This window comes from Copadichromis virginalis, linkage group LG8 (assembly GCF_057382275.1).
Source record: "Copadichromis virginalis isolate Kocher_CV1m ecotype Utaka linkage group LG8, C_Virginalis_male_GT1.1, whole genome shotgun sequence".
Classification (NCBI taxonomy): domain Eukaryota; kingdom Metazoa; phylum Chordata; class Actinopteri; order Cichliformes; family Cichlidae; genus Copadichromis; species Copadichromis virginalis.
The window spans coordinates 16,735,287-16,752,256 of NC_140625.1; the positions used below are offsets into that span (position 1 = coordinate 16,735,287).

Here is a 16,970-nt window from a genome sequence, read left to right on the forward strand (position 1 = left end):
CATACATATATGTATACATATATATATGTATACATACATATATGTATACATATATATATGTATACATATATATATATATACACATATATACACATATATATATATACACATATATACACATATATATATATATATATATATATATATATATATATATATATACATATATATATATATATATATACACATACACATACACACACACACACACACACATACGGGTCTATGTGGTATGGCGGGACTATACTACGTCAATCCGCCCGGTGGTGGTTTAAGTGGACTACCCTTTTGAAAGGACTTAGAGCCAAGGGAGCGAGGTTAAAGTGTTCGAAAAAATCTGAAAAAAATTTGGGTCACTTCAGACCTCATACACTCCCTATAGAAGTCTAGATACACTGATACACACCAACCAGACTCTATTGTGTTTTCTGGAGACATTGTCCACTTGACAACAATGTGTTTTATGAGGTCCAAAAAAAACAATATTGGGTCTTTAAAGGGACAATGATGTAATATGTAAATAGCTCATCATTACCATGAATACACATCTGACAGGACACAGGATTACTGGAACATCATTTTATTAGTGTTCTTGGATCTGAACATTAATTTTAACCATAAATAAAAAAAGAAATCTATGGACAAAAATGCCCACGCTTCCCACAGAAATATAAAAATATAGAAAACAGAAAAATTAAAAACATTTAAAATGAATTTTAATAGTTTAAAGGTAAATATTAAGGGGAGAAAATATGCATTTATAATTTTTTATTTTAAATATAACCCGTCAAAAAAAACCCTAAATAAATTAAATGTAAAAATTATGAAATACAAACTACTTCTGTATTTAACAAGAACTTTTTTTTCTTTAAACAGAACATCAGTGTTAACAACAATTGGCAATCTGACCAAGATGTAAAACCACAGCTCTCTAAACAGTTATTTTAGTTCATTTTTTTCTGCCTTTTTGCAGTTAATCCTCTGTTTCTTACAAAATCTCTTATGTTTTGAACTGTTCTTCCTGCCAACACCGGATCTTCTACCAATTTGCAATGACTGCATTCATTTTTGGTGGCTAGTTTCCCTTCGTTTATGTGGTCTTTCAAATGCCTCATCACTGCAGCAACCTCAGCCTTGGACCACATGTTTTTGGGAGCTCTTCGGGAATTGTGGGATTGAGCAGCATTTTTCTCTGGAAGATATATAAAGTAGTAGTAGTTAAAACAAACAAAAAACCAAACAAAAAAAACAAAAAACATTTGCTTGTTAAAAGAATGGATGCTACCCTGTACTAACTTCTGAAATGTGTTGCTACCATCAATATCAAAACGAGCTAAAATTCTGTTTGAAAATTTATCAAATTTCTAAAATGAGACAACATTTAGTGTTCCGCTGTGAATAAAAGACTGAATAAAAAGTTGAATAAAAGTCTCTTGATGCATGCTCAATCATCCAGGTAAGTAAATCCCAAAACGTTGATTCTGTTAATCTGGACGTAGCGTTTTCAGTGGGAGAAACATTTTGTCACTCATCCAAGTGACTTTTTGCCACCACTCTGCAGTTTGCCATATGTTGCAAAGTGATGAAACAATAATAAGCTTCGAGAACCAACTGCACCCCTTACCTTCAGAGGGAGCAGCAGTCTCACTTGCTGCAGGCATTGTGAGTAGTCCTTCATCTGCTGATTACACAATTTGATTAAGTTTTAATATTTGTAACAAACATTTTATCCACAGAAACCAAGCTAGTGGTAACTTACCACAATCTACAGTGTCTTGGGGCTGCGCTGTGTTTGTGGAATCAGCTACTGCATGTACAGGCTCACTGGTGCCACACGCCGACATTGTGAGTGATGTGTCATCATCATCTGATTCACTCTCACTGTCCTTTGTTTCAGCATCACTTAATGCAATTTCATCTGAGAAATTGTGGGGGAAAAAAACCCAAAAAAACCAAACACATACAACCCCCCCAAAAACCTCACATTAACAACGAGATATGACAAAAAACAGAGCAAATACTGGAAATTATAGTACATAGTTTTACTATTTAAGGCCTGCTGCTGGGTTGTTGCCCTCCTATGGCCTACTCCACATCCAGGTAGCACCTCCATGCTCTGGACACTACACTAACAGACACAGCAAACCTTCTTGCCACAGCTCACATTGATGTGCTACGCTAGATGAGCTGCACTACCTGAGCCACTTGTGTGGGTTGTAGACTGTCTCATGCTACCACTAAAATGAAATCACCGCCAGCATTCAAAAGTGACCATAACATCAGCCAGAAAGAATAAGTGCTGAGAAGTGGTCTGTGGTCACCACCTGCAGAACCAGTCCTTTATTATGGTGAATTGACTATAATTTCCACTTGTTGTCTACTCTATTTGCAAAACAGCATGTGAAACTGGTTGTCAGTGTTACTTCCTAAGTGAACAGTTTGATATAACAGAAGTGTGACTGACTTGGAGTAACATCGCATCGTTTAAGTGTTCCCTTTATTATTTTGAGCAGTTTATGTTATGGAATGGGGAATTGAGGACAATCCCAAGTATACCATTTTTACAAGGTCCTGCACCAATGAGGTAATACTACATTTCTTTAATTAGACGTGACCACCCATTAATTAAAAAGGGAGCAGTGTTCATTTCAGCTAGTCTTAACTTGTTGAACTCCATTAATGCTTTTTACTATATAATGTACCTATTCACTAAATGTCTCACCTTTGCACTTATAGCCAAGCCACTTGAGGGAGGAAACCAGTCCCACACACTGAATGCACTTGTCCAAAGATGATATTGTTGTGCACACCAGACGATGATTGTGACACTGTTAGCAAAATATTGCAACATTTATTTGTTTTGGACAGTTGGAAAGGTGAGGTGTTTTCAATTCAGTTGCAGATATCAACTAATAAACTTCATCCATGTAAATCACATCACACCCAGGTGACTGCCAAACACACACACACACACAGCATCCATAAGGAATGATGATAGATTAAATTATTAGTTCATTAAGTGGTACACTGGATTATATTTACCCTTTCAGGCTCTGGATGTTTCAGGTCCAGATCATTGTTTGGAAAGCTGTTTGGTTGCGGCTTTAGGCAGCTCACAGTCTTCTGAATCTGGCTGGTCTCAGTCTTCGTGTGTAACAGATAGAGAATGAAGACAAAAGAACAGTAATCTGACAGTTACTAAAAATGCATCACTCAAGAGGATGAATAGACCATTTCACTATCAGCAAATAGCGTAAGGTACACATCGTGCATGAGAAACATTCATTAAAATCTGTCCTAGGTCAATGTTACCTCTTCAAAATCTTGCACTGAAGAAGAATGCATGGCTTCTGAGCCTTGCTGAGGCATTTCTTCATCAAGATCCTGCAACAAAGAAAAGATGGCACAAAGATTAGACCAAGTGCTCTTCTTGCAACTGTACTGGGCAGGCCTGTGCTTCTGTTTTTAATTTGCATGTGTGTGTGTGTGTGTGTGGGGGGGGGGGGGGGGGGCTTTCCACTCAAGAAATGTTTTCTTCTGAAAAAAATACTGGCTACAATAATTAACAACTGATTCCTTTGCAATCATCCATCCTCTTCCACTTATCCTTATCAGGATTGTGGGGTAGCAGTTTTGGGGCCTATACCAGCTACCATAGGGCAGTACAACCTGGACAGATCACCAGTCTAACATGGAAGGACAAGCATTTGCATTCACACCAAAGGGCAGTTTTGAATCACCAGTTAACCTAACCCCATAAGCTACATCTTTGGACTGTGGGAAGAAGCCAGAGTACACAGCCAGAGAGAGCCCATGCACTAAAGCAGTAAAAAGTGCCTAAAACAAGTTAAGAAGTTGTATAGTACTATCTATCTTAATGTTCAAGCCTGAGTTTCAAAAAATTTCAACATAGAAACAAAGCACATGCAGTCAGCTCTGCATGCTGTAGGTCAAACTGTCAAGACATACGAGAAGACCCCTCCTAAAACCAGAGTGATGTCACCATGAAGCAAACTTTGACGGAGTCCCCCAATAACAGTGTGGTCCTCCTAAGTCACATTTGGGTGGTTAACACACACACACACACACTCAGATGTTATCCAGACTTGCACTTTGAAACAATGAAAAGGACCTACAAGCCACGGTCCATGTAAATCACATCACACCCAGGTGACTGCCAAACACACACACACACACAGCATCCATAAGGAATGATGATAGATTAAATTATTAGTTCATTAAGTGGTACACTGGATTATATTTACCCTTTCAGGCTCTGGATGTTTCAGGTCCAGATCATTGTTTGGAAAGCTGTTTGGTTGCGGCTTTAGGCAGCTCACAGTCTTCTGAATCTGGCTGGTCTCAGTCTTCGTGTGTAACAGATAGAGAATGAAGACAAAAGAACAGTAATCTGACAGTTACTAAAAATGCATCACTCAAGAGGATGAATAGACCATTTCACTATCAGCAAATAGCGTAAGGTACACATCGTGCATGAGAAACATTCATTAAAATCTGTCCTAGGTCAATGTTACCTCTTCAAAATCTTGCACTGAAGAAGAATGCATGGCTTCTGAGCCTTGCTGAGGCATTTCTTCATCAAGATCCTGCAACAAAGAAAAGATGGCACAAAGATTAGACCAAGTGCTCTTCTTGCAACTGTACTGGGCAGGCCTGTGCTTCTGTTTTTAATTTGCATGTGTGTGTGTGTGTGGGGGGGGCCTTTCCACTCAAGAAATGTTTTCTTCTGAAAAAAATACTGGCTACAATAGTTAACAACTGATTCCTTTGCAATCATCCATCCTCTTCCACTTATCCTTATCAGGATTGTGGGGTAGCAGTTTTGGGGCCTATACCAGCTACCATAGGGCAGTACAACCTGGACAGATCACCAGTCTAACATGGAAGGACAAGCATTTGCATTCACACCAAAGGGCAGTTTTGAATCACCAGTTAACCTAACCCCATAAGCTACATCTTTGGACTGTGGGAAGAAGCCAGAGTACACAGCCAGAGAGAGCCCATGCACTAAAGCAGTAAAAAGTGCCTAAAACAAGTTAAGAAGTTGTATAGTACTATCTATCTTAATGTTCAAGCCTGAGTTTCAAAAAATTTCAACATAGAAACAAAGCACATGCAGTCAGTTCTGCATGCTGTAGGTCAAACTGTCAAGACATACGAGAAGACCCCTCCTAAAACCAGAGTGATGTCACCATGAAGCAAACTTTGACGGAGTCCCCCAATAACAGTGTGGTCCTCCTAAGTCACATTTGGGTGGTTAACACACACACACACACACTCAGATGTTATCCAGACTTGCACTTTGAAACAATGAAAAGGACCTACAAGCCACGGTCCATGTAAATCACATCACACCCAGGTGACTGCCAAACACACACACACACAGCATCCATAAAGAATGATGATAGATTAAATTATTAGTTCATTAAGTGGTACACTGGATTATATTTACCCTTTCAGGCTCTGGATGTTTCAGGTCCAGATCATTGTTTGGAAAGCTGTTTGGTTGCGGCTTTAGGCAGCTCACAGTCTTCTGAATCTGGCTGGTCTCAGTCTTCGTGTGTAACAGATAGAGAATGAAGACAAAAGAACAGTAATCTGACAGTTACTAAAAATGCATCACTCAAGAGGATGAATAGACCATTTCACTATCGGCAAATAGCGTAAGGTACACATCGTGCATGAGAAACATTCATTAAAATCTGTCCTAGGTCAATGTTACCTCTTCAAAATCTTGCACTGAAGAAGAATGCATGGCTTCTGAGCCTTGCTGAGGCATTTCTTCATCAAGATCCTGCAACAAAGAAAAGATGGCACAAAGATTAGACCAAGTGCTCTTCTTGCAACTGTACTGGGCAGGCCTGTGCTTCTGTTTTTAATTTGCATGTGTGTGTGTGTGTGTGTGGGGGGGGCTTTCCACTCAAGAAATGTTTTCTTCTGAAAAAAATACTGGCTACAATAATTAACAACTGATTCCTTTGCAATCATCCATCCTCTTCCACTTATCCTTATCAGGATTGTGGGGTAGCAGTTTTGGGGCCTATACCAGCTACCATAGGGCAGTACAACCTGGACAGATCACCAGTCTAACATGGAAGGACAAGCATTTGCATTCACACCAAAGGGCAGTTTTGAATCACCAGTTAACCTAACCCCATAAGCTACATCTTTGGACTGTGGGAAGAAGCCAGAGTACACAGCCAGAGAGAGCCCATGCACTAAAGCAGTAAAAAGTGCCTAAAACAAGTTAAGAAGTTGTATAGTACTATCTATCTTAATGTTCAAGCCTGAGTTTCAAAAAATTTCAACATAGAAACAAAGCACATGCAGTCAGCTCTGCATGCTGTAGGTCAAACTGTCAAGACATACGAGAAGACCCCTCCTAAAACCAGAGTGATGTCACCATGAAGCAAACTTTGACGGAGTCCCCCAATAACAGTGTGGTCCTCCTAAGTCACATTTGGGTGGTTAACACACACACACACACACACTCAGATGTTATCCAGACTTGCACTTTGAAACAATGAAAAGGACCTACAAGCCACGGTCCATGTAAATCACATCACACCCAGGTGACTGCCAAACACACACACACACAGCATCCATAAAGAATGATGATAGATTAAATTATTAGTTCATTAAGTGGTACACTGGATTATATTTACCCTTTCAGGCTCTGGATGTTTCAGGTCCAGATCATTGTTTGGAAAGCTGTTTGGTTGCGGCTTTAGGCAGCTCACAGTCTTCTGAATCTGGCTGGTCTCAGTCTTCGTGTGTAACAGATAGAGAATGAAGACAAAAGAACAGTAATCTGACAGTTACTAAAAATGCATCACTCAAGAGGATGAATAGACCATTTCACTATCGGCAAATAGCGTAAGGTACACATCGTGCATGAGAAACATTCATTAAAATCTGTCCTAGGTCAATGTTACCTCTTCAAAATCTTGCACTGAAGAAGAATGCATGGCTTCTGAGCCTTGCTGAGGCATTTCTTCATCAAGATCCTGCAACAAAGAAAAGATGGCACAAAGATTAGACCAAGTGCTCTTCTTGCAACTGTACTGGGCAGGCCTGTGCTTCTGTTTTTAATTTGCATGTGTGTGTGTGTGTGTGTGTGTGTGTGGGGGGGGGGGGGGGGCTTTCCACTCAAGAAATGTTTTCTTCTGAAAAAAATACTGGCTACAATAATTAACAACTGATTCCTTTGCAATCATCCATCCTCTTCCACTTATCCTTATCAGGATTGTGGGGTAGCACTTTTGGGGCCTATACCAGCTACCATAGGGCAGTACAACCTGGACAGATCACCAGTCTAACATGGAAGGACAAGCATTTGCATTCACACCAAAGGGCAGTTTTGAATCACCAGTTAACCTAACCCCATAAGCTACATCTTTGGACTGTGGGAAGAAGCCAGAGTACACAGCCAGAGAGAGCCCATGCACTAAAGCAGTAAAAAGTGCCTAAAACAAGTTAAGAAGTTGTATAGTACTATCTATCTTAATGTTCAAGCCTGAGTTTCAAAAAATTTCAACATAGAAACAAAGCACATGCAGTCAGCTCTGCATGCTGTAGGTCAAACTGTCAAGACATACGAGAAGACCCCTCCTAAAACCAGAGTGATGTCACCATGAAGCAAACTTTGACGGAGTCCCCCAATAACAGTGTGGTCCTCCTAAGTCACATTTGGGTGGTTAACACACACACACACACACACACACACACACTCAGATGTTATCCAGACTTGCACTTTGAAACAATGAAAAGGACCTACAAGCCACGGTCCATGTAAATCACATCACACCCAGGTGACTGCCAAACACACACACACAGCATCCATAAAGAATGATGATAGATTAAATTATTAGTTCATTAAGTGGTACACTGGATTATATTTACCCTTTCAGGCTCTGGATGTTTCAGGTCCAGATCATTGTTTGGAAAGCTGTTTGGTTGCGGCTTTAGGCAGCTCACAGTCTTCTGAATCTGGCTGGTCTCAGTCTTCGTGTGTAACAGATAGAGAATGAAGACAAAAGAACAGTAATCTGACAGTTACTAAAAATGCATCACTCAAGAGGATGAATAGACCATTTCACTATCGGCAAATAGCGTAAGGTACACATCGTGCATGAGAAACATTCATTAAAATCTGTCCTAGGTCAATGTTACCTCTTCAAAATCTTGCACTGAAGAAGAATGCATGGCTTCTGAGTCTTGCTGAGGCATTTCTTCATCAAGATCCTGCAACAAAGAAAAGATGGCACAAAGATTAGACCAAGTGCTCTCCTTGCAACTGTACTGGGCAGGCCTGTGCTTCTGTTTTTAATTTGCATGTGTGTGTGTGTGTGGGGGGGGGGGGGGCTTTCCACTCAAGAAATGTTTTCTTCTGAAAAAAATACTGGCTACAATAATTAACAACTGATTCCTTTGCAATCATCCATCCTCTTCCACTTATCCTTATCAGGATTGTGGGGTAGCAGTTTTGGGGCCTATACCAGCTACCATAGGGCAGTACAACCTGGACAGATCACCAGTCTAACATGGAAGGACAAGCATTTGCATTCACACCAAAGGGCAGTTTTGAATCACCAGTTAACCTAACCCCATAAGCTACATCTTTGGACTGTGGGAAGAAGCCAGAGTACACAGCCAGAGAGAGCCCATGCACTAAAGCAGTAAAAAGTGCCTAAAACAAGTTAAGAAGTTGTATAGTACTATCTATCTTAATGTTCAAGCCTGAGTTTCAAAAAATTTCAACATAGAAACAAAGCACATGCAGTCAGCTCTGCATGCTGTAGGTCAAACTGTCAAGACATACGAGAAGACCCCTCCTAAAACCAGAGTGATGTCACCATGAAGCAAACTTTGACGGAGTCCCCCAATAACAGTGTGGTCCTCCTAAGTCACATTTGGGTGGTTAACACACACACACACACACACACACACACTCAGATGTTATCCAGACTTGCACTTTGAAACAATGAAAAGGACCTACAAGCCACGGTCCATGTAAATCACATCACACCCAGGTGACTGCCAAACACACACACACACAGCATCCATAAAGAATGATGATAGATTAAATTATTAGTTCATTAAGTGGTACACTGGATTATATTTACCCTTTCAGGCTCTGGATGTTTCAGGTCCAGATCATTGTTTGGAAAGCTGTTTGGTTGCGGCTTTAGGCAGCTCACAGTCTTCTGAATCTGGCTGGTCTCAGTCTTCGTGTGTAACAGATAGAGAATGAAGACAAAAGAACAGTAATCTGACAGTTACTAAAAATGCATCACTCAAGAGGATGAATAGACCATTTCACTATCGGCAAATAGCGTAAGGTACACATCGTGCATGAGAAACATTCATTAAAATCTGTCCTAGGTCAATGTTACCTCTTCAAAATCTTGCACTGAAGAAGAATGCATGGCTTCTGAGCCTTGCTGAGGCATTTCTTCATCAAGATCCTGCAACAAAGAAAAGATGGCACAAAGATTAGACCAAGTGCTCTTCTTGCAACTGTACTGGGCAGGCCTGTGCTTCTGTTTTTAATTTGCATGTGTGTGTGTGTGTGTGTGTGTGTGTGTGTGTGTGGGGGGGGGGGGGGGGGCTTTCCACTCAAGAAATGTTTTCTTCTGAAAAAAATACTGGCTACAATAATTAACAACTGATTCCTTTGCAATCATCCATCCTCTTCCACTTATCCTTATCAGGATTGTGGGGTAGCAGTTTTGGGGCCTATACCAGCTACCATAGGGCAGTACAACCTGGACAGATCACCAGTCTAACATGGAAGGACAAGCATTTGCATTCACACCAAAGGGCAGTTTTGAATCACCAGTTAACCTAACCCCATAAGCTACATCTTTGGACTGTGGGAAGAAGCCAGAGTACACAGCCAGAGAGAGCCCATGCACTAAAGCAGTAAAAAGTGCCTAAAACAAGTTAAGAAGTTGTATAGTACTATCTATCTTAATGTTCAAGCCTGAGTTTCAAAAAATTTCAACATAGAAACAAAGCACATGCAGTCAGTTCTGCATGCTGTAGGTCAAACTGTCAAGACATACGAGAAGACCCCTCCTAAAACCAGAGTGATGTCACCATGAAGCAAACTTTGACGGAGTCCCCCAATAACAGTGTGGTCCTCCTAAGTCACATTTGGGTGGTTAACACACACACACACACTCAGATGTTATCCAGACTTGCACTTTGAAACAATGAAAAGGACCTACAAGCCACAGTCCATGTAAATCACATCACACCCAGGTGACTGCCAAACACACACACACACAGCATCCATAAAGAATGATGATAGATTAAATTATTAGTTCATTAAGTGGTACACTGGATTATATTTACCCTTTCAGGCTCTGGATGTTTCAGGTCCAGATCATTGTTTGGAAAGCTGTTTGGTTGCGGCTTTAGGCAGCTCACAGTCTTCTGAATCTGGCTGGTCTCAGTCTTCGTGTGTAACAGATAGAGAATGAAGACAAAAGAACAGTAATCTGACAGTTACTAAAAATGCATCACTCAAGAGGATGAATAGACCATTTCACTATCGGCAAATAGCGTAAGGTACACATCGTGCATGAGAAACATTCATTAAAATCTGTCCTAGGTCAATGTTACCTCTTCAAAATCTTGCACTGAAGAAGAATGCATGGCTTCTGAGCCTTGCTGAGGCATTTCTTCATCAAGATCCTGCAACAAAGAAAAGATGGCACAAAGATTAGACCAAGTGCTCTTCTTGCAACTGTACTGGGCAGGCCTGTGCTTCTGTTTTTAATTTGCACGTGTGTGTGTGTGTGTGTGTGTGGGGGGGGGGGGGGGGGGGGGGCTTTCCACTCAAGAAATGTTTTCTTCTGAAAAAAATACTGGCTACAATAGTTAACAACTGATTCCTTTGCAATCATCCATCCTCTTCCACTTATCCTTATCAGGATTGTGGGGTAGCAGTTTTGGGGCCTATACCAGCTACCATAGGGCAGTACAACCTGGACAGATCACCAGTCTAACATGGAAGGACAAGCATTTGCATTCACACCAAAGGGCAGTTTTGAATCACCAGTTAACCTAACCCCATAAGCTACATCTTTGGACTGTGGGAAGAAGCCAGAGTACACAGCGAGAGAGCCCATGCACTAAAGCAGTAAAAAGTGCCTAAAACAAGTTAAGTTGTATAGTACTATCTATCTTAATGTTCAAGCCTGAGTTTCAAACCGCATAGAAACAAAGCACATGCGGTCAGTTCTGCATGCTGTAGGTCAAACTGTCAAGAAATACGAGAAGACCCCTCCTAAAACCAGAGTGATGTCACCATGAAGCAAACTTTGACGGAGTCTCCCAATAACAGTGTGGTCCTCCTAAGTCACATTTGGGTGGTTAACACACACACACACACACACACACTCAGATGTTATCCAGACTTGCACTTTGAAACAATGAAAAGGACCTACAAGCCACAGTCCATGTAAATCACATCACACCCAGGTGACTGCCAAACACACACACACACAGCATCCATAAAGAATGATGATAGATTAAATTATTAGTTCATTAAGTGGTACACTGGATTATATTTACCCTTTCAGGCTCTGGATGTTTCAGGTCCAGATCATTGTTTGGAAAGCTGTTTGGTTGCGGCTTTAGGCAGCTCACAGTCTTCTGAATCTGGCTGGTCTCAGTCTTCGTGTGTAACAGATAGAGAATGAAGACAAAAGAACAGTAATCTGACAGTTACTAAAAATGCATCACTCAAGAGGATGAATAGACCATTTCACTATCGGCAAATAGCGTAAGGTACACATCGTGCATGAGAAACATTCATTAAAATCTGTCCTAGGTCAATGTTACCTCTTCAAAATCTTGCACTGAAGAAGAATGCATGGCTTCTGAGCCTTGCTGAGGCATTTCTTCATCAAGATCCTGCAACAAAGAAAAGATGGCACAAAGATTAGACCAAGTGCTCTTCTTGCAACTGTACTGGGCAGGCCTGTGCTTCTGTTTTTAATTTGCATGTGTGTGTGTGTGTGTGTGTGGGGGGGGGGCTTTCCACTCAAGAAATGTTTTCTTCTGAAAAAAATACTGGCTACAATAGTTAACAACTGATTCCTTTGCAATCATCCATCCTCTTCCACTTATCCTTATCAGGATTGTGGGGTTGCAGTTTTGGGGCCTATACCAGCTACCATAGGGCAGTACAACCTGGACAGATCACCAGTCTAACATGGAAGGACAAGCATTTGCATTCACACCAAAGGGCAGTTTTGAATCACCAGTTAACCTAACCCCATAAGCTACATCTTTGGACTGTGGGAAGAAGCCAGAGTACACAGCAAGAGAGCCCATGCACTAAAGCAGTAAAAAGTGCCTAAAACAAGTTAAGTTGTATAGTACTATCTATCTTAATGTTCAAGCCTGAGTTTCAAACCACATAGAAACAAAGCACATGCGGTCAGTTCTGCATGCTGTAGGTCAAACTGTCAAGAAATACGAGAAGACCCCTCCTAAAACCAGAGTGATGTCACCATGAAGCAAACTTTGACGGAGTCTCCCAATAACAGTGTGGTCCTCCTAAGTCACATTTGGGTGGTTAACACACACACACACACACACACACTCAGATGTTATCCAGACTTGCACTTTGAAACAATGAAAAGGACCTACAAGCCACAGTCCATGTAAATCACATCACACCCAGGTGACTGCCAAACACACACACACACAGCATCCATAAAGAATGATGATAGATTAAATTATTAGTTCATTAAGTGGTACACTGGATTATATTTACCCTTTCAGGCTCTGGATGTTTCAGGTCCAGATCATTGTTTGGAAAGCTGTTTGGTTGCGGCTTTAGGCAGCTCACAGTCTTCTGAATCTGGCTGGTCTCAGTCTTCGTGTGTAACAGATAGAGAATGAAGACAAAAGAACAGTAATCTGACAGTTACTAAAAATGCATCACTCAAGAGGATGAATAGACCATTTCACTATCGGCAAATAGCGTAAGGTACACATCGTGCATGAGAAACATTCATTAAAATCTGTCCTAGGTCAATGTTACCTCTTCAAAATCTTGCACTGAAGAAGAATGCATGGCTTCTGAGCCTTGCTGAGGCATTTCTTCATCAAGATCCTGCAACAAAGAAAAGATGGCACAAAGATTAGACCAAGTGCTCTTCTTGCAACTGTACTGGGCAGGCCTGTGCTTCTGTCTTTAATTTGCATGTGTGTGTGTGTGTGTGTGGGGGGGGGGGGGGGGGGGGGGCTTTCCACTCAAGAAATGTTTTCTTCTGAAAAAAATACTGGCTACAATAATTAACAACTGATTCCTTTGCAATCATCCATCCTCTTCCACTTATCCTTATCAGGATTGTGGGGTAGCAGTTTTGGGGCCTATACCAGCTACCATAGGGCAGTACAACCTGGACAGATCACCAGTCTAACATGGAAGGACAAGCATTTGCATTCACACCAAAGGGCAGTTTTGAATCACCAGTTAACCTAACCCCATAAGCTACATCTTTGGACTGTGGGAAGAAGCCAGAGTACACAGCCAGAGAGAGCCCATGCACTAAAGCAGTAAAAAGTGCCTAAAACAAGTTAAGAAGTTGTATAGTACTATCTATCTTAATGTTCAAGCCTGAGTTTCAAAAAATTTCAACATAGAAACAAAGCACATGCAGTCAGTTCTGCATGCTGTAGGTCAAACTGTCAAGACATACGAGAAGACCCCTCCTAAAACCAGAGTGATGTCACCATGAAGCAAACTTTGACGGAGTCTCCCAATAACAGTGTGGTCCTCCTAAGTCACATTTGGGTGGTTAACACACACACACACACACACACACACACACTCAGATGTTATCCAGACTTGCACTTTGAAACAATGAAAAGGACCTACAAGCCACGGTCCATGTAAATCACATCACACCCAGGTGACTGCCAAACACACACACACACACAGCATCCATAAAGAATGATGATAGATTAAATTATTAGTTCATTAAGTGGTACACTGGATTATATTTACCCTTTCAGGCTCTGGATGTTTCAGGTCCAGATCATTGTTTGGAAAGCTGTTTGGTTGCGGCTTTAGGCAGCTCACAGTCTTCTGAATCTGGCTGGTCTCCGTCTTCGTGTGTAACAGATAGAAAATGAATATACAGTGCATTTTTGAAGAGGCTTTTGAAACATTAAATAAACTGTATGAGAAAGATAAGTTTCAAGCTATTGTCTTTAAAATATTCACTGTCATGTATAGAGAATTTAAGGCCCTATGATTAAGAGACAAATAGTCAGTGTGATTTCTTTATTTTTTAAGCCATTGCTAAAGGAGTAAAACAATCACCTGTAGCAGCAACGAACTGTCACTAGGGCCCATTTATCTTCGAGGGACAAAATTTAAAATGAATCTAACTAAAGAGGCTACACAGCAAAATCTCCAGTGTTAAATTAACACTAGAGAGTGTCTATATGGGTCCACACAACACTGTTGAGTGTTGAATTAACACTTTTGACAGTGTTATATGTTTAAAAGTAACCTAGTCAGTTTTGAAGATTAACAAAGACTAACACTGAGCAGTGCTGATTTTCTAACACTGGAATATTTCTAACATTTTGAGTTATTTTCCAGTGTTAGAAAATCAGCACTGCTCAGTGTTAGCCATTGTTAATCTTCAAAACTGACTAGGTTACTTTTAAACATATAACACTGTCAAAAGTGTTAATTTAACACTCAACAGTGTTGTATTTAACACTCAGAGGTGTGGACCCTTATAGACACTCTCCAGTGTTAATTTAACACTGGAGATTTTGCTGTGTAGAATCACATTAAACATCAATCACTGTTAAAATTTAGAAACCGAAAGCCATTTTTTATTTCTGCATACCTGCTGATATTTTTTTAGTGCTTTTAGAGGGCTTTGATGTGGCAGCCATCACAATTGCCTGTTTTCCATTAGTACCTACCCCTGTTTTTCCAGTAGGTTATAGTACCATGTAGTTTTTCAGTAACTACTGCACCAAGGTTCCAAGTGATCCAAAGTGATCAGAAAATTTGACATAGACTGAATGCCACCAGGTGGCTGGTCAATGGTGTCACTCGATAAGTTATGAGTGCGCCTCCTTCGTGAAAATCCAAGCCATCATTTTTGAAACTCTGAAATTGTTTGAAATAGCGACCAAAATTAACAGCGTGATCCCTGAATTGAACACTAAAGTATAGACTGAGCAGCAGGCATTTTGTCACCTTGACGTCCATGCTTGCTGTGGCATTTATATCACTGGATGCTCGGCTGCATTGCTATAGTTACCCCAGGCACAGTAGGTGATACTCAATTTCAGTGAAAAACTAGATGCCCTAAGTCACGTTAAGCCAATTTGAGTAGGTACAAATGTAAAAATGGCTTAGGGTATGCAATTTATCAGTTCCAAAAAGTACAATTGTAGAAATACCTTGCATCTCCAGAGCCAATCCGAGTCACCATAATTATAGTCTATTTCTTCACCTGGACTTATGTCTCTGCTTGCAAATAAGCATAGATGGGGCTTTCCATTGTTATTTAATATTTTCATCTTAGCACTTGGACTGATGTGGTTGTCGTTGACAAGTCTGCCTAATGACCCATCTTCTTGAGATGCATCCACACTGTGGGGTTAGGCAAAAAAGTATTAGCTTAACTAGTTAGGAAGCTTTTTTTTCATAAATCAAAAGCAATGTGTAATTTAATCTTAATCAAACTACACTGATATAATACGCACCACCAGAGTTTTCCATCAAACTTGAATTCAAACATGAACACCTTCAGGCTGTCATGATAAACTCTGTGTCTCCGCTCACATTCTTCTTTTGTTATGAGTTTACCTCTGTATTCCAAAAGAAAGTCTCCTTTTTGGAATGGAACAGTCGTGAAAATGCCCCGACCTGAATTGCAGAGGCATACCAAGTGAGTGACAAAAGACAGTGACAAACTCCAAATCTAATCCAAACTAAAGACCAACTTACCTTTGAAGGCATTTATGTAGTGGATATCAAGTCCCAGTTTGTCCCTTCCAGCAGAAACATGACAGACTGCATCCTCCCGTGGAGGAATTATTTTTGTATGTGAAAATTTTGTAGTTGTTAGGGAAGTGAATGTGAGAGTGAATTTTCGCTGGCTTTGCGTGCTTAAAACTGTTGCAGTAGACGTTTGTGAAGTTTTGTTGTGAAAGGAGGATTAGAGTGTGTGTGTGTGTAGGTGTGTCTGTGAGAGAAAGACAAGGTGGGGGCCGAGTGCTGTGTGTGTGTGACTTTCTGCATGACAGAAGAGGAAGGAGAAGTAGGTCAGTTGATTTTCTGTGAAATAATAATAGTCAAGAAAAAGGGAAAACAATAAAGTGTGGAAGTGTGAGTGAGATATTGTCTCTGACTGGGGAAGCAGTGAGAGTAGAGGTCACCTTATTCCCCTGCTGGACACAAGAGAGAACAGGATTTGGAGTGTTGTGGAGGAAAATGATTAGTAATAACATCAAGCAGTTTTTGTGTTTGCAGTCAAGAACATATGAAATTTTTACTTGTGGGGTTTAAAGTTAGTAAAGAGTTAAATCAACCCTCCTCAAGAGTTCAATAATTTAGGCAGTTATGTTTATACGAATACTAAATGTATGTTTAGTGTCCTCATACAGGTGTTTTTTCTTAACCTGGAAACCTGAGTACGGCAGCAGAAGACAGGCCAAGCTTTGGCTAAAAATTCACGGCTGGACACCAGAGTTGTCCCCACCCCTCCCGGAAAACAAAAAGAAAAAAAAGAGAGAATGTAGTTTTAGGCAGGTTTTTCTCGCTGAACTGCTCTGGGTGCTGTGTCCCTGAATCTCACCAGTGTTAACCTCTGGCGGAAGACATGGAAAAAAGGAAAAGATGTTCCTGGTAAATGACTGAAACAAATAAAACCACACACAACCAGAGAAAG

At 40.6% G+C, this 16,970-nt stretch overlaps 2 protein-coding genes across 3 annotated transcripts; both read right to left on the bottom strand.

Moving 5' to 3' along the window:
- Positions 1–298: 298 nt before the first annotated feature.
- LOC146703121 (uncharacterized) lies at positions 299–3,379 on the bottom strand. Of its 2 annotated transcripts, none has more exons than XM_085466246.1 (6): positions 3,313–3,379; positions 3,043–3,144; positions 2,723–2,828; positions 1,760–1,918; positions 1,625–1,678; positions 299–1,192 (listed from the first exon to the last, which is right to left on the bottom strand). In XM_085466246.1, the coding sequence occupies exons 1-6, from the start codon at positions 3,367–3,369 to the stop codon at positions 945–947; spliced, it is 726 nt and encodes a 241-aa protein (XP_085322372.1). In that variant the 5' UTR covers positions 3,370–3,379; the 3' UTR covers positions 299–944. The 2 variants fall into 2 exon arrangements, with proteins under 2 accessions (XP_085322372.1, XP_085322371.1); XM_085466245.1 differs by having other exon boundaries at positions 1,625–1,681.
- A 10,647-nt stretch (positions 3,380–14,026) lies between these two features.
- LOC146703122 (histone-lysine N-methyltransferase set-1-like) lies at positions 14,027–16,238 on the bottom strand (the record flags this gene model as incomplete). Its single annotated transcript, XM_085466247.1, has 4 exons — positions 14,027–14,155; positions 15,478–15,670; positions 15,784–15,946; positions 16,028–16,238. Coding segments are annotated over 4 exons (696 nt in total), but the record flags the coding sequence as incomplete, so codon positions are not given.
- Positions 16,239–16,970: the final 732 nt, after the last annotated feature.